Source organism: Uranotaenia lowii, chromosome 3 (genome assembly GCF_029784155.1).
Source record: "Uranotaenia lowii strain MFRU-FL chromosome 3, ASM2978415v1, whole genome shotgun sequence".
NCBI lineage: Eukaryota > Metazoa > Arthropoda > Insecta > Diptera > Culicidae > Uranotaenia > Uranotaenia lowii.
In genome coordinates, this window is record NC_073693.1 from 305,006,487 (window position 1) to 305,028,187 (window position 21,701).

General features: G+C 37.4%; 2 protein-coding genes across 3 annotated transcripts; one reads left to right on the plus strand and one right to left on the minus strand.

Annotated features, from left to right (window-relative positions):
- Positions 1 to 4,075: 4,075 nt before the first annotated feature.
- On the minus strand, positions 4,076 to 5,575 carry LOC129757544 (ovalbumin-like). Its single transcript, XM_055754814.1, has 3 exons — positions 5,549 to 5,575; positions 4,521 to 5,480; positions 4,076 to 4,448 (listed from the first exon to the last, which is right to left on the minus strand). Exons 1-3 carry the CDS (start codon positions 5,550 to 5,552, stop codon positions 4,282 to 4,284), a joined length of 1,131 nt encoding a protein of 376 aa, XP_055610789.1. The 5' UTR covers positions 5,553 to 5,575; the 3' UTR covers positions 4,076 to 4,281.
- A 14,448-nt stretch (positions 5,576 to 20,023) lies between these two features.
- LOC129757280 (plasminogen activator inhibitor 1-like) lies at positions 20,024 to 21,406 on the plus strand. 2 transcript variants are annotated; one of them, XM_055754442.1, is made up of 3 exons: positions 20,024 to 20,163; positions 20,227 to 21,174; positions 21,250 to 21,406. In XM_055754442.1, the coding sequence occupies exons 1-3, from the start codon at positions 20,106 to 20,108 to the stop codon at positions 21,372 to 21,374; spliced, it is 1,131 nt and encodes a 376-aa protein (XP_055610417.1). In that variant the 5' UTR covers positions 20,024 to 20,105; the 3' UTR covers positions 21,375 to 21,406. The 2 variants fall into 2 exon arrangements, with proteins under 2 accessions (XP_055610417.1, XP_055610418.1); XM_055754443.1 differs by having other exon boundaries at positions 20,091 to 20,163; positions 20,233 to 21,174.
- Positions 21,407 to 21,701: the final 295 nt, after the last annotated feature.

The following is a 21,701-nucleotide window of genomic DNA, read 5'->3' on the forward strand; positions in this document are numbered from 1 at the left end:
CTGTTAAAACAACTAAACAAAGTATTTGGCGGCAAACAATTTATAAATTTGAAATTTCCAAACAAATTTTGCAGCGGAATTATGTACAACAATGGGGCAAGAGGAGATTGAGCGGACCGATTGTTGCACGATCCGACATTTTTTCTGGTTATGTATGGATCATAATATTTTTTCAAAACCATTATGTTAAAATTGTCCAAAAAACGTTTCGTATAGAAAACTGATACTAAAAATGTTTTGTTCTGACGTAAAACCTTATTTTCCGTAGAAGGAATGTTAAGGATTTTGTTAACAATTAGCACAAAAACCGCGCGAAATATACAAGAAAAATTAAAACTGTCATAAGATACACATGTAACAGCATAAAATATCTCAAAAGCCTCATTTCATCAGAAAACATTCCGAATTACATGATTCAGTATAATTTTTGAGGAAAAGTTGAAAAACAGCTGAAATATTGACAATTTAAGTCATGCTGTGCAACAATGGGTTAGGGGACAACGATTGGCAAATCACCCTAAGGTGTAATCATCATTCAAAGTTCGAAAACCGTCATTTGACCGCCTCCGGTACGTTTAGTGTTAAAATCGAACACTGCGTGCCTTCATAAAACATACAAAAAAGCTTGAAACTAGAGGGTCCATTTCCCGGCCATTTTCTCATTCACGGGAATTGGGAAATCTGGTGGCCTGTTTCCCGGGAATTCCCGGGATCTCGGTAAATATTCAAAAACATGTAAAATATATAGACTCTGATAGAAATATAGCTTATCGAACCTTGGCGAACGCAGGAAAATGGGGATATCCTAAGGTTGCCAGATTTTTTTCCACTCCCATCCGGGCCTAGCAATTCCGGGCATTTAAAAAAAAACCAGGCTAAATCTGGGCATGGATTTCAATTTTGCAAATCCAAAACCATGGCAAAATTTAGGTGTTATTATATATAAAAGAAAAGAAAAAATGCAAAAAAAATAATGTGAGTGAATGTGAATGAATATATAATTGGTGTAATTGCAGACTTCCAAAAACTTTTTGGAACACTTAAATATTTAAAGGTTTAAAAAAGTAAATCAGCGAAATTATTTGAAACAACCGTTGAAAATTTCCACATCGTTAATCGATTTTGCTGAAACTTACTCAAAAACTTTGATCTGTATGGTTTTGATTGGCTGTATGGTTTGTTGACGCGAAACAAGTTCAAATTGGCGACGCGTTGGTCGCAAAATATTGAGCGAACCCGTGCTAAAATTAGCGAAGAAGCAATCCATCTGTATCTCGATCACTTGGAACCAAATTTGTGCGAAGTTCCGATGTTCCGAAATTACGATGAAACGAACTGTGGTCATTGTCATGCGCGGCCAAAAGCATGTCGAAAACGTCATGGATGTTTCAAAAACATCATATTCAGTGATGTTTGCTGGATTTGCGGACGGTCAACTACTGGTACCATATGTGGTTTTAAGCTCTATATTTGTATCCGCCTTGGGTAGAAGGAGGATCGAAAGGATTTCGCTACAACCGAACCAAGTCCGGTAATGATTCATGACACAGTTCATTTATTTTAAAAATAATTTTAATGGTTCTTTTGCTAGGTTGGATTGACAGTGGTGTTTTTGAAGACTGGTTGTTAATTGTAGCTTTACCCTAATGAAAAAGCCTGAAAAACAACAAACCGAGAATTATAATTGGTGATAATGAAGCCTCACATCTTTCACTCCGAGTCATGAGATTGGATCTGGATAACAATATAAAACTTATTTTTTTTGCCTCCTACCTCTGCGTGTCTGAGCCAACCATTGGATGTAGCCTTCTTTCAACCATTAAAGCAGATTTGGAGAAAAACTCTCGAAGGTTGGAAACTTTTCCCCAAAGGAACTATTTCAAAAAAAACGTTTTTCCAGGGTTGCTTAAGGAAACGCTGGACAATCTTGAGAAAAACAGCAGGAGAAATATGGAAGCTGGATTTAAAGCATGTGGCATTAATCCGCTTGATAGGTCCGCAGTATTGAGAAGAATTCCTAGTGGCAAATCAGAGGCCAACAGTTCATTTGCTGATAATTTGGTAGAACTTCTTTGAAAAGAAAGGTTCGACATAAAAGAACGTGCTATAACCAAAAGACGTCGTTTAATGGAAATTCAACCGGGAGCTAGCGTTGGAGAGGTGCAATTGCAGATGCTAATATCATTGACCATACTGACTGGACATTCGATTCCGTTTTCTGGATAATTTTTCCAACAGTACGCAATGTCGATTCCAGAGTGCGCATCGATCGATTTGAAGAAATGCTATCCCAGTTAGGAAATGCTACCCAACTTTAAAACTAAAACATGCAATTTCACGATAAAATCGGGCTAAACTGGACCATTTTTCCTACAGGGCATTTTTTGTCAAATTTTTCAGGTTCGTCACCTGCCGTCGGTATTGCGAACCTACATAATCTGACTACACAAAATTAGACAGAAAATGGTTCAATGTTCAATTGTCAGTGTGGTCAGTGCTTATATCTAGGAACATTAAACAAGAAATAGAAGACAAAGAAAACCAATCGTTTCAACCAGAACCAAACATCAAGAATAAATATCCTTCAAAAAAACATGCTACGCAAGCCAAAATCGTGAAGAAAAGAAACGTCGATGCAAATATTGCTAAAAACAAGCAAAAGTTCGATGATCAAACTTAACACAGGAAATAACATCAAGAAAAATAAAGTACGCGTTTAGAGTTATGTTTTACTAAATCATTTGATCTTTTTCTATTAAAACGTTGAATAAATAACATTAAATAAACAATCCTAAACTCTCACAGATATCAAACACTTACAAAATTATTTCCACTTGTCTGAGAAATTTTAAATTAAGCTGTTTAAAACTTCGAAAAGCCATTTACTATTATTGACTTCAATTTCCTATGTTTTTCTAAGCATCATTTGATACTTATTAAATGTAACAGTTATTCTTGTAATGAATTTATTGTAGATCTGAACTTGATTTTACTGTGATCAAAATCACCCCGAAGTCAATAAGCTGACTTTCTGTTGAATTTTCATTAATGAAATCCGAATGCGTTACGAAATTAGAAAATCATGTACACAGTAAACGAAAATTACCAAGTTCGGTAATGTTTTTTACCGAAATCCTAACATGTGTAAATCGTTAAACTGTTCGGTAATTTTTTCGGTAAAAAATAAATGAACATCGGTAATTCGATTCTTCATTTACCGATGTTCGTTTATTTTTTACCGAAAAAATTACCGAACAGTTTAACGATTTACACATGTTAGGATTTCGGTAAGAAAAATTACCGAACTCGGTAATTTTCGTTTACTGTGTAAATGGAAATGTCTTACACACTTCAATAACTATTTTAAAAGCTTCAGTAAAACTTGTTGCATTTCTAATTATTCTAAAATGAATAAAAAAGTGAGCAAAGTCCCACCAGTTTACGGCACATATAATCTTTTTAACTTGTCTATTTGAATAAAAAAGCTGCAACAAATGTCTACAAATTGTCTACTACCACAGGAATCGGCATAATCTCAATGAGTTTTGTATGACTACATTTTCAAAAAGAATAATAAGAATGGTTCCGGAGGCTATCAGGCTTTTTCAGAGAAATAATTACAAACAGGTCGGGAACTAAATATGATTCCCGGGAATCGGGAATTTCCGATTTTTTCAAATTCCCGGGAAATTCCAGGATGGACACTCTACTTGAAACCAACTTATTATGTTATGTTTTGTTGGAGTTTAAATAGAGCATTCAGAGACCATTTAGCTGCATATAAAATGCCATAATAAAACTTTTAAATGCTAGTTGGTTTTATCTGTGTTGCTTGGGAGGTTATGACCTTTGATTTTACGATGATGAAGTTTAGGAATCCTAATAAGATTCTTAATAGTAGATTGATATTCAAAGCATTTTCTAACAAGATGGATTCGTGCGAACAGTTTGTGCGGAGGTCAAAAGTTCTTGTACCTCGAGAGGAGAAAAATGTTTAAAAAATGAAACAACTATTTGAGTCCATTTATTACTAATATTTCTACAAACGAAGGCAGTGAACAAGTTAAAGCGTCCTTAACGTTCTAATCCTGAAGGCAACAGTTTGCAGCATTGCCACCTAATCAATCGATGTATGTATTCCTAGTATTCTAAAAATAAAACAGTTTACAACCAACCATGTGCAGCACGACGCAATCTCTCATCGACACTCTGAGGAGATTGATCGACACGCGCTACAAGTAATTATCTAAATTTAAAATCCGTCTATCCGTTTGGCGGCCATCATTTGGCAGCTTGAGCTTGGACCGGGGTCGTCACCGTAGCCACCGTCTCATAGTACGAATAGTGACCGATAAACATGATATCCTTGGTCGACTGCTTCCGGATCAAGTAGACAAACGGTCGATCGACGAGGAACTCCGACTTTTTGCAGATGATTTCGCGGGGATCTGAAATTATAAATGTTTTCAAAGTTTAACTATTGGTTCTTACTTTGAACAACTTTTGATGTCTCAACGCACTGTTACCGTCGGAGCACTTCTTGGCCAGCTCTTTGAACTCAAGCCGAACGCATTGTCTGATGTCGGTTAGCTGGGCCGGTGTTGTGGTCGACACGTTAAACGCACCAGGTTTGAACATCTCCGGAACGTTCATACCCTCCAGGATGGTTTTTATCGGCACCTGGGCGTTGATGAAGAACTTGGGCATGTGGAGGTTCAGCTTCCGGGAGCCCATGATACTCTGCAGATCCCGATACCAGGAAGCCGTCAGTTTGGGAATGATCTGCTTTAGGGGCTGTCCATCTAGGGGCATGATGACCAACATTTCGAGGTCGGTGTTGTTGGCATACGGAATCTCCACGAAATGGAACCCGTCACACTTGGCGTACGAAAACCAATCACGGATGTTCATCATCTCTATCTCGTGATCACCGTTCTCGTAATGAAACTTCACCTTTCCGGAGGATTCCTTGATGTAGGGTAGCTTCCAGGATGCTTTCATCGTGAAGGTGCTCAGCAGAATCATACTCTCACCCTTGTATACTTTCTTAGGTTTCAAACATCGCTTGATCTGTCCATTGGTCACCTTGTTGGTCCAGGCTTTGGCACAGTCCAGCACCTGCTGACCTTGGCTGAAATCAACGGCTTCCGGGGACATTTTGTACCATCGGCGCAGTGTCTCTAGCAGATCGGTCCGAAAATCAATGTCCTTCGAGTAGACCAGGTTCGAAGCCACTCCCAGGTAGGCGTCGTTGAAGTTCATCACAAAGGCCTCCAAATCCATGGCCACTTTTTCGGTGTTTTGTGAAAGTCCCAACAGCTGGCGCATTTCATCAGCCGCTTCCGGATTGGCCTGCAGGAACAAAATGGCGAGCGCCGATTGGATGGCATTCGGAGAAAGGCTGGAGTTCTGATTCGGCTGAGCAGTGTATGACTGCTGGAAGATGTTGAAGGCGAAATATCTTGCTGCGTCGTGAAAGTCTAAAATAAACAATTGAAATAAATCAGATTGACAGGAGCGAAAAAAACACCAGACTCGCGGTACTCACTCATGTTTTTCGTGTCTCTGTCCCAAGCACGCAATCACTGTAAAGAGTCACCACAAGCGTTTTGGCTTCTATTTAAAACCTTTCACTTAACCGTAAGATGTCGCGATGTTGTACCATTGGTTCAATTTTGTTGAAAAGGTTTTCCCAAGGTTCTAAAATAAATTGAAAAAAAAAACTGTTGGAATAAGATAAAAAATATGTAGGATGAGATCAATTGAAATATTCTTAAAGCTTCCAGCTAATGATTGAAAAGTTATGAACTAAGACTGTTCGAATACTAAGTACACCCACAGTTCAGAATCTTTTCCAAGTAAGTTTATTCTTCTTTACCACAAGCATGACAAGCGTATTGAAATTCTATTTTTAGGACTGAATAAAAACAAATTTGAAATTTTTCGAAAAACTGTAGTAGTATTATTGACCTTGGATATGATTTCGAGGTTTTGGCTTTAGTTCTGAATCGAGATTGTTACACTTAAATTATTTTAGTCGTTCATCAAAATTTGATTAGGAATTTGTGATTTTGAATCTAGAGAAGAAAATTTTGCATGGCATTTTTGGACCCTAAAGGAGGGGGGGAGGGGTATTTTTTTAAATTTTGCTGATGAACACGGATCAACTAAATATATTCAAATACCACACAATCTATTATATAAAATTCTCTTGTAACGGTGTTTGTAGTACTACTCCTCCGAAATTACCCAAACGATTCAAATGAATTTATTTTTAGAATATTCTGTAGGCATGCGAATCGGTTTATATCGAATAAAAACAATACAAAGTCACATCAATTGTCCGTAAACATTAAATTTGTAATAATTGGAATAAAATTAAAGTCATGGCATCCATTTTTTCAAGATTTTCTTTCCTTTGAGCGGTTTGTTTTTCGTCTCCATGGTCGAGGCGTCGCGAAAGGATGGTAACCATGGCATAGCTTACTGGTTAAAAAGTAGGAACATTTGGGCGCGTATTTCTCAACCAAGCATATTTTCAATGCACGTGATGGCACTATGAATCCTATATGATTTTTTTTTCTTCTTGATTTTGAGCTCATTTGTACAGTACATGGTTATGAATGACGCCTGGATGTGACCCAGATTGAAAGTTTGCCGAATGAATAAAACATATGCATTTTTTGCCAAAATCTGAAATCAAGAAGTCATGGGCCATTTTTAGAGATTTTCTTTTTTTGATGGGTTTGTTTATCGTCTCCACGGGTGAGGCGTCGCGAGTAAAGGTCGTCGCAAGAGGATAGTAACCAAAGCATACTGTTCATTGATTGCTGGAAAAATTTAACAATAAGGCGCCTGTTTCTCAACCAAGTACCTATATTTCTTATGCTCGTAGGGGCGATTTGCAACCGAGATGTGTTTTTTTCTTGCTTATTTGTACACAGCACATGGTAATGGATGACGCTTAGATGTGACACGGATTGGTATTTTAACGATCGAATCAAAACCATATAAACGGTTTCAAATAATAAAACAATTTTTATTTCGTGTTAATTTAAATTGTAAATTGTTGTCCAAAAAATATGAATTAAGTAATGATGCTTATGAAATAATGGTATGATACATAACGGACGTTTCAAAAAAAGAAATTGGGAAGCTTTACATTTCGTATAATCCAATACGCCTAGAACGTTAGTTTTGATTCATTTTGGTAACAGAAAAAAGAATCAGATGTTTTCGATAGATATAGATCGAAAAAAATTTGTGAACATGTACGATTGTATTTAACTGAAGATGTTTCAAGCGCCATCAAATTTTTAGAAGAACAACAAAATCCGATGAAAATGAACAGACACACTAACTGAACAAGAGTCTGTCCTTTAAAAAAGATTAGATAGGATTGAAGTATTTAAAGGCCGAATGAGGCGAACTTTTTGATTTTTTGTATGCGTAAGTTGAAGTAGTCAATAAAATAATCTACTTTTTCATAACAAAAAGTGAAGATATGCATTTTCCGGAAGAATTTTCAATTAAGAAGGTAAACTAGAGCGAGAGCAAACTTTCAACTTTTACAAAGAATGTATAAATCATTGCTTCATCTAAAAATTGTTGGGCCCAAATAAACAATCTGACTAAATAAATTCGACTTTTTTTAAATCATTCACCGAAAAGCTGTTTACAAGTTTACTGTTTGTTTACATACAATTTAAGTACGTACTCAACATAAAAAGTGTGTTTCTGTTTTACATATTTTGTCTACATAGAAGAGGCTTTTGATCCACTTTTATTGTTGAAAAGTTTTTTTGTGATTGATATTTCAGGGGCAGCATAATGTCTTTTAATATGACCTGAAAGTTTTAAAAATAATATTAATTCCTGTCATTTCACACGATAGAACAATTGAAACGCGTCATTTACCCATGAAACATCTACCATTTAAGAATTTGATCTCCAAAATGGCCAGATAGTTATTATAAAGGTCTTTGTAAATCAAGGTCTATTGGTTGAACAGCGTCCAGTGAAATTGAAGTACCAAGCATTAGTATATTCTGGAGAAAAACTCAAGGTATATGATTAAAGTTGATATAACAGACAAACAAGAACAAGTATTAAATTCATTTAAAAGTCTTTTCACTGACGCATCTGAAAAAGACCTATGTGTTTTCACTTGCCCCAATAAATGGGACATATGTATACTTAGATATTTCTTTTTGCCAACATAACTAATATTTTTTTGAAAATATCGATTTTTTCAGAGAATATGAAAGTTGAATTGTGGTGATATCCGTTTGTACTTGCCCCGGTGATTCATTTTTGAAAATTAACCCTTCGTTTCATAAAGTAACAAATTTGCAACAATTAATGTATGGAAAAATGAAAAAAATCGTATTTTATTTTAATTTTTTTTCTTGATTTACTCATCATTTAAAACTGTTTAAAATGTTTTTTAAGGAAAAATAAAAAATCATGAAACGAAGGGTTAAGATTTACAATGAAAAAGACACCTAATTTTGTTTAAGGTTTTGAGTGATGTTAAAATGAAAATTTCCAGAAAATAAAATGAACTCATGAAACCATCGAAGCCTGAACAGATTATTACTTTTCAATCTTTTCAATTTTTAAAAATTGAATTGAAAATTTCAATTGAATATTATTGAATCTTGCAAACATTACAAAATCCTAAATGATATCGCAAAGCACCACCAACAATGTTTAGGAAATTTTGAAACCAGAACATTCCAATACTTCAATTAGAATCTTTAAAATAATGGGTTTAATTGGCACATCGCTTTCAGATAAAAATGAAAAAAAAATGCTGTTATTCGGTTGAATAACAATAAAATCAAAACATATTTGTTTCCTCCTTTTAAAACCAGTCGTTTTATTGATTCATTGGGTTGAAGATGAAAGGAATTTAATTTGCATTTTCAGCTTGAATGAAAAGAAAGGAATTTGCGGTATACAAAATCAAAATTTAATACCATGACAAGTGCTGTTTTGAAAGACTTTAAGTTGAAATGTGCCAAATCTATAAGTTTAGTATCAGGCGAAACTTTTTTGAACACGATTTTGGTGAAAATATGGATTTTAATTCAAACTGCTTCGAGAAAAGAGGATAGTGAACAAAAAGCTGTTTGAAAATGGTTAGTAAAAAATCTTCTCTAATGTTTTTTTTTCTTCAGCTCTATAAAATACACCATCCAAAGCTAATTGGGAGCTGAAAACCCTGTGTTAGGCATAATATTAGGCAAATACTCCAAAAATTGTCTCGGTATTCAAAATTTTAGTTTCATATAGATTCATATGCAATATATTCCAATAAATAAGAAACTTTTGATTTCGATTTAAATCTTAATGTGCACTCGAATAAAGCGGAATAAATCAACTAAATGGAATTCAACAAATAAAACTACATATTAAGAACATACAGTTATTTATAGACAAGTTACAAAAAGAGGATTTTTTCGAATGTTGCTTGCCAAGTTGGACGATTACGTAGAGTGCTGGAAAATTATCGAATTGGCAACCTAAATAAATAAAAGTTAACAGAAAAGTATTCATGTAATACGCAAGTATTATTTGATGAAGGTTATTTTTTGATAATTTAAATAAAGACCCGTAGAATTGAGTTAAAATTCTTAGGTTTTAATTCGATAGAAAAAAGCGAGACAATTTGAGTAAATGGAAATGAGGGAAATGTAAAAAAAAACTAGGAAGAATGGAAAATGAACGTCAAGCTGAACATGGTAAGACGAAGTTTACCGAGTCTGCTAGTCTTATATATAAAAATGGTGGCGTTTTCTTTGTAACAACATCCCGTATGAATGGTCCGTCGGAATGAAGTAAAATTTGGTATCCGAGTGTTTTTTGGGTCAGAGATGGTTTGTATAATAGTTTCAAGAATCTCACTTTTGATGAAAGGGGGGTCCCCATACAAAATTATCTCTTCATCTTATATATAAAAATGGTGGCGTTTTCTTTGTAACAACATCCCGTATGAATGGTCGGTCGGAATGAAGTAAAATTTGGTATCCGAGTGTTTTTTGCGTCAGAGATGGTTTGTATAATAGTTTCAAGAATCTCACTTTTGATGAAAGGGGGCTCCCCATACAAAATTATCTCTTCATCTTATATATAAAAATGGAGGCATTTTCTTTGTAACAACATCACGTATGAATGGTCGGTCGGAATGAAGTGAAATTTGGTATCCGAGGGTTTTTTGGGTCAGAGATGGTTTGTATAATAGTTTCAAGAATCTCACTTTTTATGAAAGGGGGTCCCAGTACAAATTCAGCTTATTTTACGATTTCAATAAGAATCGATTCGCGAGCACGATGAAGTTAAGGACGTGTTTATGAAATCAAACATTTATTACGATTACATAAGAAGGTAAAACGAAGTTTACCGGGTCAGCTAGTCTATCATAAAAATATATAATGAATTTTACTTCATTTATAGTTCAAATGCCTAGAATCGATCATACAAGTGTAGTTGAATAAATTTCTAGTACAAACAACCATAAATTTATAGTTGAATCTATCATATTTATAGTTTTTTGAGAGAGATCAATCACAAAAGTATAGTTGAATCGGTTATATTTATAGTTGAATGCCTGATATCAATCATACAAATGTAGTTGAATCTTTCATATTTACAGTTGAATTAATTATACCACAGCAGTTGAATCTATCATATTCATAGTTGATTGCGTATGGTCGATCGGCAGTTTGTAGCTGAATCTATTATATTTGTAGTTGAATGCCTAAAATCAACCATACAATACTGTTTACAGTAGAATCAATTATACCATTACAGTTGAATCTATTATATTCATAGTTGATTGTGGGAGATCAATCAGCGGTTAATAGATAGTTGCGAAGTTAGATTTATGGTTGAATGTGAAAAAAGCAACTACACTTCGATGATTGGTACGACAAGCTGAAACAATTGGAATGACAGTCGTCTTTTTTCTTCGTGATTCTGAGAATAAATAATTTAAAATTTAAATAATTTAATGTCAAAATAATATCCAAGAACGCAAACTATTCATTCCATTTTTCTTTTTTAATGGTGCTGAAACAACTAAGTTATTTTTTATAGTTCAATTTCTGACACAACAGGTGTTTACAAAAAAAAGTAGATACCTGTTCTTTATGGTAAAAATAAGTTTTAAAAAAATTAAAAGCTTGGCTTAAAATATTTAAAAAAAAAGTGTACATTTCAACAGATGTATGAGAATTCAGAACCTTACACCTTGCTTTAAGAGAGTTCGTGAACTTAATAAAAATAGATTTTGTAAAATTTCACACAACTTTGATTGTTACCTTAAGTGCCATTTTTGACTAAAATTACTCGAATATTCCTTAGTGTGTGTAAAGTTTTGGTTGCTTGGGTTGGCTTCAGTACCATTTTTCTCAATTCGTGTATCGATGATAGGACAGTTCATTTCAATATGTCTCAGTTTGAAACATTTTGGTGAATTTCGGTATTTTTCGATAAAATGTACTTTGTCTTGGTTCATTCCTCAGTTAACAAAAATGAGCCAAAATTAATATATTTTAAATTTATCAAAAAAGTCTCTTCATTTATTTTGACCGATATAAAACATGCAGAGTGGTTTAAGCCGTAAATATAATTTTCGTAACCCACACACATTTATGTTTATATTTTTTATCAAATGTACTAGCTGATCCCATACGAACTCCGTTTCGCTTTCAACTTGGAATATGTCATGAACAGCCGCCGACCGTGGCCTAGAGGATAGCTTTCAAATCTTCTAAGCCAGAGGTCATGAGATCGAGTCTCGGTCACGGCATACATAGTTGTCTTTCTGTGGTTTGCTGGTGTAAGCATTAGTAAGACTTCATATCCTTGAAAGATGTACGCTTTAGTCTTAAGTAGAATTAAGATCCCTTCAAAGAAACATGAAGTTTCACTGAGATTCTAAATGTGTGTGTTCGTTTTTTTAAACAGCTTGTATGAAAGTCAATTTAAAAACATTTTTCAGATGCACTTCCGAATTCATTGTTAAGGACTAATTGCAAAAATATTGGACGATCACTTTTTCTGTCGTCTGCTGCTTAATTTGAAATCAGAAATCAATTGACCGTGCGGAAAAAACCCCGTGTATAAATTTCGACCCGATCGTTGCATAACAACGCAATTATTGCCAAAAAGTAAAACCCCTTCCGGTGGCCTCTTATACAATCTGCCCTTCCCTTAAAACTCCCGTGTGCCAAATTTCAAAGCAATCTATTAAATAATAATGTCAATATTGCTAAAACAGTGTAAAATTAATTATTTTGGACAACCTCTTTCGTCGACCCCTGGCAAAACATTTGACATCTGATAAAGATTGACTGTCCCTGAAAACTACTGTGTGCATATTTTCATCCCAATCCGATGTTTAATAACGACTATATAGACATGGTGATCGGTGGATCGCTCTTCCCCCATCGACCAGCACATAAAGTCACTTGGGTATCCCGAGATGGCCGAACAGAAAATCAAATTGACCACATCTGCATCAGCCGAAAGTGGAGAAGGAGCCTTCTTGATGTCCGCAACAAACGAAGCGCAGACATTGCATCTGACCATCACCTCGTCCTTGGCGAGATACGACTGAGAGTTGCACGTGTCCAACGGCGCGAGGAGAAAGTCGGGTGTAGATACGACGTCCGCCAGTTGGAGAATCCAGAGGTGAAAAGGGCATACGTTGAACAGCTAGAATCCCGAGCCTCGGAGCTGCCGACAGACGGAACAGTCGAAGAACAGTGGTGTGGAATCAAGAATGCCTTTATCACGACGAGCCATGGTACTCTCGGTAAAGTTTGTGGAAGAAGAAGTGAATGGATGTCGGATGAAACTTGGAGGATGGTCGATGATCGGAGAAAGGCGAAAGTCGGAATTGAGCAGGCATGTACCGGGTCAGCCAAAGCAGCCGCCCGCTTACGATATGCGGAGCTGGAAAAGGCAGTTAAACGAGCTTGTAGACGAGACAAGAGAGCCTGGACAAACTCCCTAGCCGAAGAGGGAGAAAGAGCCGCCGCCAATGGAGATATCCGATTACTTTATGACATTTCTCGCCGCCTCAGTGGTGCAAGGACCAATGCAAGAATGCCGCTAAAAGACCGAGCAGGTCAGTTATTGACCGATCGAACAGATCAGCTCAAACGATGGACTGAACACTTCGAACAACTCTTCCGAGTCACGAATAGCGATGGCCAACAGAATCTGCAGCTCGAAGCGCCAACAGTAAGTCGCATAAATGGCGTCAACTCGGAAGCGCCTTCGCTGGCTGAAATAGAAGCGGCAATCAAAAACATGAAATCCAACAAAGCACCTGGGATCGATTGCATCCCTGCTGAAATGCTGAAAGCCGACCCTGCCCTATCAGCACAAATGTTGCACCGTCTTTTCGCTGACATCTGGGATACTGCAACATTCCCGGCCGACTGGATACAGGGTATCCTCGTAAAGGTCCCGAAGAAAGGAGACCTGACAGAGTGCGGTAACTGGCGAGGCATAACGTTGATCTGTACAACCCTCAAAGTACTCTGCAAAGTGATTCTGAACAGGATTCAGGAGAAAATAGACGCTACACTCCGACGGCAACAAGCTGGATTTCGATCTCGACGATCATGTGTGGACCACATCACAACGCTACGAATCATACTGGAACAAATCAACGAATTCCAGGACTCTCTTCTGCTGGTGTTCGTTGATTTCGAAAAAGCATTCGACCGACTTAACCATGAAAACATCTGGGCGGCTCTAAGGCGACGAGGGGTCCCAGAGAAACTAGTCCATCTCATCGAAGCACAGTATGAGGCATTTTCGTGCAAGGTCTTGCACGACGGTGTCTTGTCCGAACCAATCCCGGTAGCTGCTGGAGTGAGACAAGGATGTATTCTATCACCGCTACTTTTTCTAATCGTAATGGATGAGATTCTGATTGGATCGATTGACTGTGCATCGAACCGAGGATTGCCGTGGAATCCTTCAACAATGGAGCAATTGAACGACCTTGACCTGGCTGACGATATTGTTTTGCTCGCCCAAACACAACCAGATATGCAGAGCAAACTCGACGACCTCACCGAAAGTTCCAAGGCAGCAGGTCTCAAAGTCAATGTCGGAAAGACCAAGTCGATGGAGATCAACACAGGAAATCCCTCCAGTTTCATGGTAGCTGGGCAACAAGTTGAGAAAGTGGAGTGCTTCCAGTATCTTGGTAGCCAGATTACGCCTGATGGTGGTACCAGAAAAGACATCGAAACACGGATCAGAAAGGCCCGATTTGCGTTTGCGAGTCTCCGAAACATCTGGCGGTCACGCCAGATCTCGCTACGAACAAAAATCCGAATCTTCAACTCAAACGTCAAATCCGTATTGCTGTACGGGTGCGAAGCTTGGTGCACATATGCGGTAACGACGCGAAAACTGCAAGTATTTGTAAACCGCTGCCTGCGGAATATCATCCGCGCTTGGTGGCCTGGCAACTGGATCTCGAATGAGGAACTACATCGCCGGTGTCATCAAAGGGCGCTAGAAATCGAGATTCGGGAACGTAAGTGGAGATGGATTGGGCACACGCTGCGAAGAGATGAAAATGAGATTTGCAGAGAGGCGCTAGATTGGAATCCAGAAGGTCATCGAAGAAGAGGCAGACCCAGAAACTCGTGGCGGCGAAGCCTAGCTGCTGAAATCCGAACTGTCGACGAGAATCTTGACTGGGACCAGGTGAAGACGCTGGCTCCGGATCGTCAACAGTGGAGGTCTTTTACCACGGCCCTATGCACCGGAGGATCGGCGCGGGATCATTAAGTAAAAAAAAATATAGACAAAAAAATATTGAAAATTTAATATGGACGACCCCCTTTGCCGGCCCCTTACATTGAATTTAATACCTGAAATCGAATTCTCGTCCCTAACAACTCTCGTGTACCAATTTTCATCTGAATCCGATGTATAATAACGACAATATCGCATTGACAGTGAATAGTTCATATGGACGACCCCTTTGGCCGACTCCTGGCTTTAATTCGGATAAGTGAAATCAACTGCTTGTCACTTATAACTCATGTGTGCAAATTTTCTTCCCAATCCGGTGTATAATAACGTCAATATCACTAAGTTATTGAAATGTTAATATGGACGACCCCTTTTGCCGGCCCCTTACAGTGAATTTGAAACCTCAAATCGATTGCACATCACTCAAAACTCTCGTGTACCAATTTTCATCTGAATCCGATGTTTTATAACGACAATATCGCAAAAACATCGAACAGTTAATATGGACGACCCCTTTGGCTGACCCCTTACACAAAATTTGAAACCTGAAATCGATTGCTCGTATTACAAAACACTCCTGTGCAACTTTCCAACACAACCCGACGAAAAGTAACGTCAATATCGCGATAAAAATATTTGTCTTGTATGGACGACCCCCTTCAGAAGGGGTCATCCGAAAATCCGAAAACATTTTTCATCATTCCTGTTCCTTATGAGCGTCCATGCCAAGTTTCAGCTCTCTAGCTCTTAAGACGGCTGAGTCTATAGAGGACAAACAAACAAACCCACAGAAATAGCTTTTTATCACGCTCATTTTTTTCTAACCATTTTCGATTTTTTTTCAACCGTTTTCTGATTTTCCTTCGGAAACTTCGAAAATTGTTATTTTTCAAACGGAATGAATTGTTAAATTTCAAGCGTTTTCAGAGTTTCAGTGGAAAACCATAATAATGGTTGAAAAATGTTCCGCTTCGCCATTGTTCATTTTTTCAAATCGACTTGGAAGATTATACTCCGGTTTTCTTTCGATTCATTCGGTGCAAATTGTGTTCAGATGCCGACGTGTTTTGCACGAAAACTTGAAAGGATTTTTTTAGAATAACGAGCACAAAAAAAGAAACCATTTGGAACCAAAAATCAAAGGTAAATTGCTTTTTCATACATTGTTTACATATTGGCTATACTCTTACAGGTTTTTTTTTCATTGCAGAGAATCTCATACATGATGGGAGATAACATACATCCGGTGTTTCCGATGGCTCAAACTGCTTCTTACGAAACACTTTCTCCTTCCGGTCGGTGAACTAGGTGAAAACTAGGTGTAAACGAAATTTTAATTTTTTTCGTTCTGATGTTTCAGAAAAAAATGATCCGCTACTTAAGAAAATGGGAAGATTCATGGAGTATTCCGTGCTGGAAGTTGTGCTCCAACTTAGTTCTTGGCCTCCAAAGAACAATCACTACCAGTGAAACCAGCCTTGATGGACTGTGACCAAGGATTGAAAAACTCATTCAAACGAGCGACGGAGCCTGCATCGCTCCGATTTTTGCTCATAAAAATGCCGTGGAACGCGAATGAGGTATGAGCGAGAATCTCCTGTTCTCACGAATCAAGCCCGACCAAAACGAAAACACGACCAAGGCTCCTGATTCCTTTTTGCCTTGCTTCCTTCCCGCACACAAAATCTAGCATCAACCCGACGATTGCGTAGCAGCGAGCCGATTCATTAAACTTATTAGCAACCCGCTCATGAGCCGTGTTAGTAATGGTATTATTCTTTCCCGTGGAAAAATGTTCGTCCCTTTGCAAAGCTTGAGCTGGAACAAACACTAACAGCAACAAAGATGACGCCAAGCCGTATGGGTGATGGGCGCGCTCGCAATCCCAGTATACGATTTCTCGTGTGTTAAACAGAGAAAGCAATAGCGTTCACTCCAATTTCACTCCGATTAGCTGTCATTCTTATGGAAATCTGTGTAAGAGTGAAGAGCAAGCTTTATTCTTTTTAGCAGGCCCAATCCCAATTGGCTGTAAACACGCGTTGGACAAAAGGAATGGAAAATAAGAAGAACAGTGTGCATACGGCCGGCACGTCCAATCCATTTTAGTGATGTTATTATTCTTTTCAGGCAAATATGCTGAGCCAAAAGAATTGTTTTGCTTCTTGCTAATGCTGTTATTATTGCTTCCCACGAAAGAATGTGCGTCACTTTTTGAAGCTACGAGCTTGAAGGATCATCAATAACATCAACAGCAACAGTGTGCACTTGTGTAGGCCAAGCCAATCTTTAAACGATCGGTGCCCGGACGGTACGGACGGTTTGTCTCTGAGAAGGACGAGCCGAAAGATTCCTTTTTTTTTCTTCCAACTTTTTTCTTCTGAACTGGCGTACTTCTTTCCCTAAACAGACAGCAAGCTTGGTATCAAAATTCTCATGAAGCAAATTCGAGTCTTTCGTGATCCCGTTCCTCAGACTCGCTCATAAAATTTTTTAATACGAGCAGCATAGAAACCGCCGTCGTAGAATCGTTTTTGTTGCTGTTCATGATTGTATTGAACACAAACGAATAGCGAGCCGGCGGCGAAGCATTTTCGTGTGCGTTTCGAGAAGTGAGCGATTTTTATAGTCCTTGACTGTGACCGAACATTATGGGTGCTTCTTTTTTTAATATCAATTCCATTGGCACGTAATCTGGGTACATATTATGACAAAGTATAATAATGTATGTTTGATTTCAATAAATACCTTAAAAATATCCGTTTTCCATCGAAATTGTTCCTTTTAATACTTAAAGAAAGAATCTCATTCACTTTTGCTCAAAACGGTGTTTTTTTACCCATTTTCTACCTTTAGCAAACGGTTAAAAAATAACCATAATCCAAGTTCTCATCGAAATCTCATTTTATGAGTTTTCACTGAAAACTCATAAAACGACTTGATCCACAAAACTTCGATTATGGTTATTTTTCAAGCATTAATGGTTCAATATGGCCGAGCGTGATATATATAGATTTTAGACCACCATAAATGCCCTTTATTTTGACATCGTTAATAAATTGCAAACTAGAATACCAAATCGTGTCAAATTCGGTTAAAGTTTTATCGTCCTCCAGAACCACACATTTTTTCTAACATTTTTTTATGAAAGAGCTCTTACCTATATAGTTATTATTTGCTTGAATCTTGCTTTTGAATATCTTCATCAAAATTCCGCTTTTCAGAACTCGATTAATCAAACTGATAATCAAAAGCAGCAGTACGGTTGCCCTATCGTGAAAATGAAAGTGTTAATCTATTTTTACCATTACCATTACCATTTTACCATTACAGGTCTAGCGTAAAAAAAAATCGTTTTTCACTGTAAACAATCCGCCAAGATTTTTTTTTCTTTGTCCGAAGGGAGACTTTTGACAATCGAAAATACTGTGCTTGCCTGAATCAACATGAGGGTTTAGATTTTAGGATTGGCCGATCTTTGGAAGATCGATCATTTCAACTCAGATTTTCGATATTTCAAATCGATTCTTTAGCATGAAAAAAGCGATTACGGTTTACTTTCGATTCGATCTTTCGATCATTTTCTCGTTTAGCCAAGGTATTTAGATATTATAACTCATTTTTTTCACTTAACGCGAATGCGCTTCACTCAGAAACATAACTCAACTTTCGGTGTTTCGGAATGGTGGAATTTTTTCCTGCAAATTTCAATATATTGAGTAGCTTAAGGGGGGGGTAGGGTCTAACACTTTCCAAAAATCGATTTTTTTATTTTTTTATTTTCTTATTGCAAAACATTTCAAGAATGTTGTGTCAAATTTTCAAGTCAATTGAAGCAAAACTGTAGAAGTTATAGGCCTTTATCTCCTCCTATCTAATACTGCAAGAAAGCAAGAGCAGAAACTTTAAACGCGTTTTTCTCGAAAGCACATTTTTAAAGTCCGTGGACATCGTCATTTGAAGACTACTTATCCGATTCTTTTCAAATTTGGAACATATTTTCTATATATAAAATACCAGACCCCAACGTTTTTCTTTTTTGATTTTTTTTACTTTGGGGAGTTTTTAGAGGTGAAAAATGGTGGATTTTTTCGTGAAAAATCGTAATTTTTACTTCAAACAGCCACAAAAATTTCATAAAAATATTTTTAAGTTAAATAAAAACGTTGGGGTCTAGAAAAACATCTATTAAAAATATTTTGCTCTGATTTTTTTACTTCAGATGATTCTGTGCTGAGATACAGTGTCCACCGCAAATCCTGTTTTCTAAAAGGCATCCTCGAAAATGCTCCGTCACCGGCTCATTTTTCAATATTTTACTACGAAAAAATTACTAAATGATCTTTTAACAATGCTTTGTATAATGCAAAAAAATTGAATACATTTGTTTGAACGATAGCTCCAGAAAAAAATCGTGAAAATGGTGTTTTTTTTTATACCCGTTAGACCCTACCCCCCCCTTAATTAAAGCGTCAAAAAGCATTTTAATTATCCATGGATCTTAGAAACTTTTTGTCCATTTTATTTAACTTTTTCTTCAAAAAAGCTTTTTCTTGTTAAATCTGGGAAAGATCGATCTATCAAAGATCGTTCCTCAAGCTTCATTTTTTTTTGGTGAATCGTTGCTACGATCGTCAATCTGAATCGATCTAGGAGATCGATATTTTCCTTACGATCGAACAATTCTAGTTTAGATGTAAGTTCAATAAACAAGAAAAAGGTTATTTTCTAAGTGATTTTTTATTATTTTAAAGATAACAATGAATAATTTAGTTGCTGCTGACAATTGTGGAAATTGTAAGTATGTATTTAAAATAAAAAACATCAAATGCAACAATCTTTTTTTCATCAAAGGAGCTCATGAGCATGGAAAAACTATTTGTTACCATTAACTAAGCAAATAAAATTATATGTCAAAACAACGCAGCTGCCTTTGTTGCAACTTTGTTTGTCAGCGATTTTAACTACAGATAGTAAACTCAACTCAACTCATCGGACTTTTACTGTTCCAATGAATTGAATGAAAAGTAAGGACAATAAGTACAATATCAAGTGCGATATGAATTTATATAAAAATAAATTACGATTAAAATTGATTTTCTTCAGCCAAACAGATTCACTTCCTCTAAAAACTACCCCTTCATTCTTCCATTAACAGAAGTGCACGTGTTAATGAGAAGCATTAGAAGTCTCACTGCAGGGTAGTTTGAAATGAAGATCTCTGATGTAGAGGATTATGATCACTATAAAAGCTGAACCCAGGCTATCAGTTGAAAAGTGTTCCCAGTTCAGTGTACCCACGTATCAGTAAAATGAGGTCTCTAGTGTTTTTGTTTCTGTTTGCCCAAGTTATCGGACTGCTCGCAAACGGTTGGTTGATTTTTATCATCTTAGAATGATTCAAACTTAGTTTAACTCTTAACATATTCTCAGATGCAGCACGTACGAAATTTTCCTTTGACTTCCTGCGTCTTACCAACCGGCATAATCCGGGTGAGAACCTGATCGTGGCTCCCGTTGGAATTCATACGTCTCTAGCAGCGATGTACCATCAGGCACAACCGAATGTGGCCCAGGAGCTGCAAACTGTTTTGGGATTGGCCCCTAACAAACAGCAGGTTGAACGTGAGGTTAATGACCTGTTGGCCAGTTCTAGGAGCGAGACGCTCAGTATGGTCTTCAAGTTGTACCATGCTCGATACAATGGCCTCAAACGTCCTCTGCTGACTCAATCGCTCCAGGACAAGTACCAGATTCCAGTAGAGGCCGTCGACTTCGAGCAAGGTCAACAGGTGGCCGATTCCGCCAACGCTTGGGTCGAAAGGGTGACCAAATCAATGATAAAGAACCTCTACGCCGCTGATGATTTCTCCGAACAGGACAGCATGATGCTTCTCAATGTACTCACTATGAACGCAACTTGGGACATTCCATTTATCACCAAGGATACTAAAAAGGACGTTTTTCATTTTGCAAACGGAGATCACTCTGTTGACATGATGGAAACCAGGGGCAATTTTAATTACTGTGAAATTTCGAAATTCGAAGCTGTTGAGCTAGCTTATGAAGCCCACACGGATTTGGCTATGTTGATCATCATGCCAAATTCAGCGGAACCCTTCGAATCGGCCCTCAAACATTTGGATGCATCAGTGTATGAAGAAATAAACCGGAAACTTACCTCGCACTGGACCTTGGACGTTCATCTGCCCAAGTTTTCCATCACCAAGAAGACTAAGGCTAACAATATCCTGCAGCAGATGGGTCTCAGTGCAGTATTCCAGGATGATGCATTCGAGGCTAACCATCGGCTCTCGAGCATTGAACAAAACGGCCGTATCGATGTCACCGAACAAGGAACGACAGCTGCCGTAGTCACGGGTAAGTTTTCTGAACAATGTAGTTTTTAAACCACGATGTTTCAACTTTCAACGTCTTTTTTTTTTGTTTTGCTAGAAACCCGAATGGTGTTCAGATCCGGAGCGATCGATGTGCCAATAAATCGGCCTTTCGTGTACCTCGTTCGGAAACAGTCGACCAAGGAGATCATGTTCATCGGATACTATGCTTACTATCAGTGAATACTTAAAGGAAATTTCTATGTTTTGAACATATCTTTCAAATAAATTCCCATCCGAGAGAAAAGAAAACAAAAATTTATGAAATCCATATCCCCCCTCCCCTTAGGATCATTAATCGCCGCCAACCGTAGCCTAGAGAATAGCGTTCATGTCTTCTGAGCCAGCGGACCTAAGATCAAAACTCGCTCCCGGTATGCCATTGTGCTATTTCTGGCATCATAGCCATTGGTGATGATACGCTTTAGATAGGTCCTTTCAAAAAAACATAAAGTTTCACTGAGATGAATCGAAATAAGTATAGACTGTTCCAGAAATTATTAGCACACC

Coding starts and splice junctions, on each gene's coding strand:
- LOC129757544 (XM_055754814.1), bottom strand. Junction 4,449..4,520: donor GAAGTGCTCCGACGGTAACA/GTGCGTTGAGAC, acceptor TTATAATTTCAG/ATCCCCGCGAAATCATCTGC.
- LOC129757280 (XM_055754442.1), top strand. CDS start 20,106: ATGAGGTCTCTAGTGTTTTTGTTTCTGTTTGCCCAAGTTATCGGACTG. Junction 20,164..20,226: donor TATCGGACTGCTCGCAAACG/GTTGGTTGATTT, acceptor ACATATTCTCAG/ATGCAGCACGTACGAAATTT. Junction 21,175..21,249: donor GACAGCTGCCGTAGTCACGG/GTAAGTTTTCTG, acceptor TTGTTTTGCTAG/AAACCCGAATGGTGTTCAGA.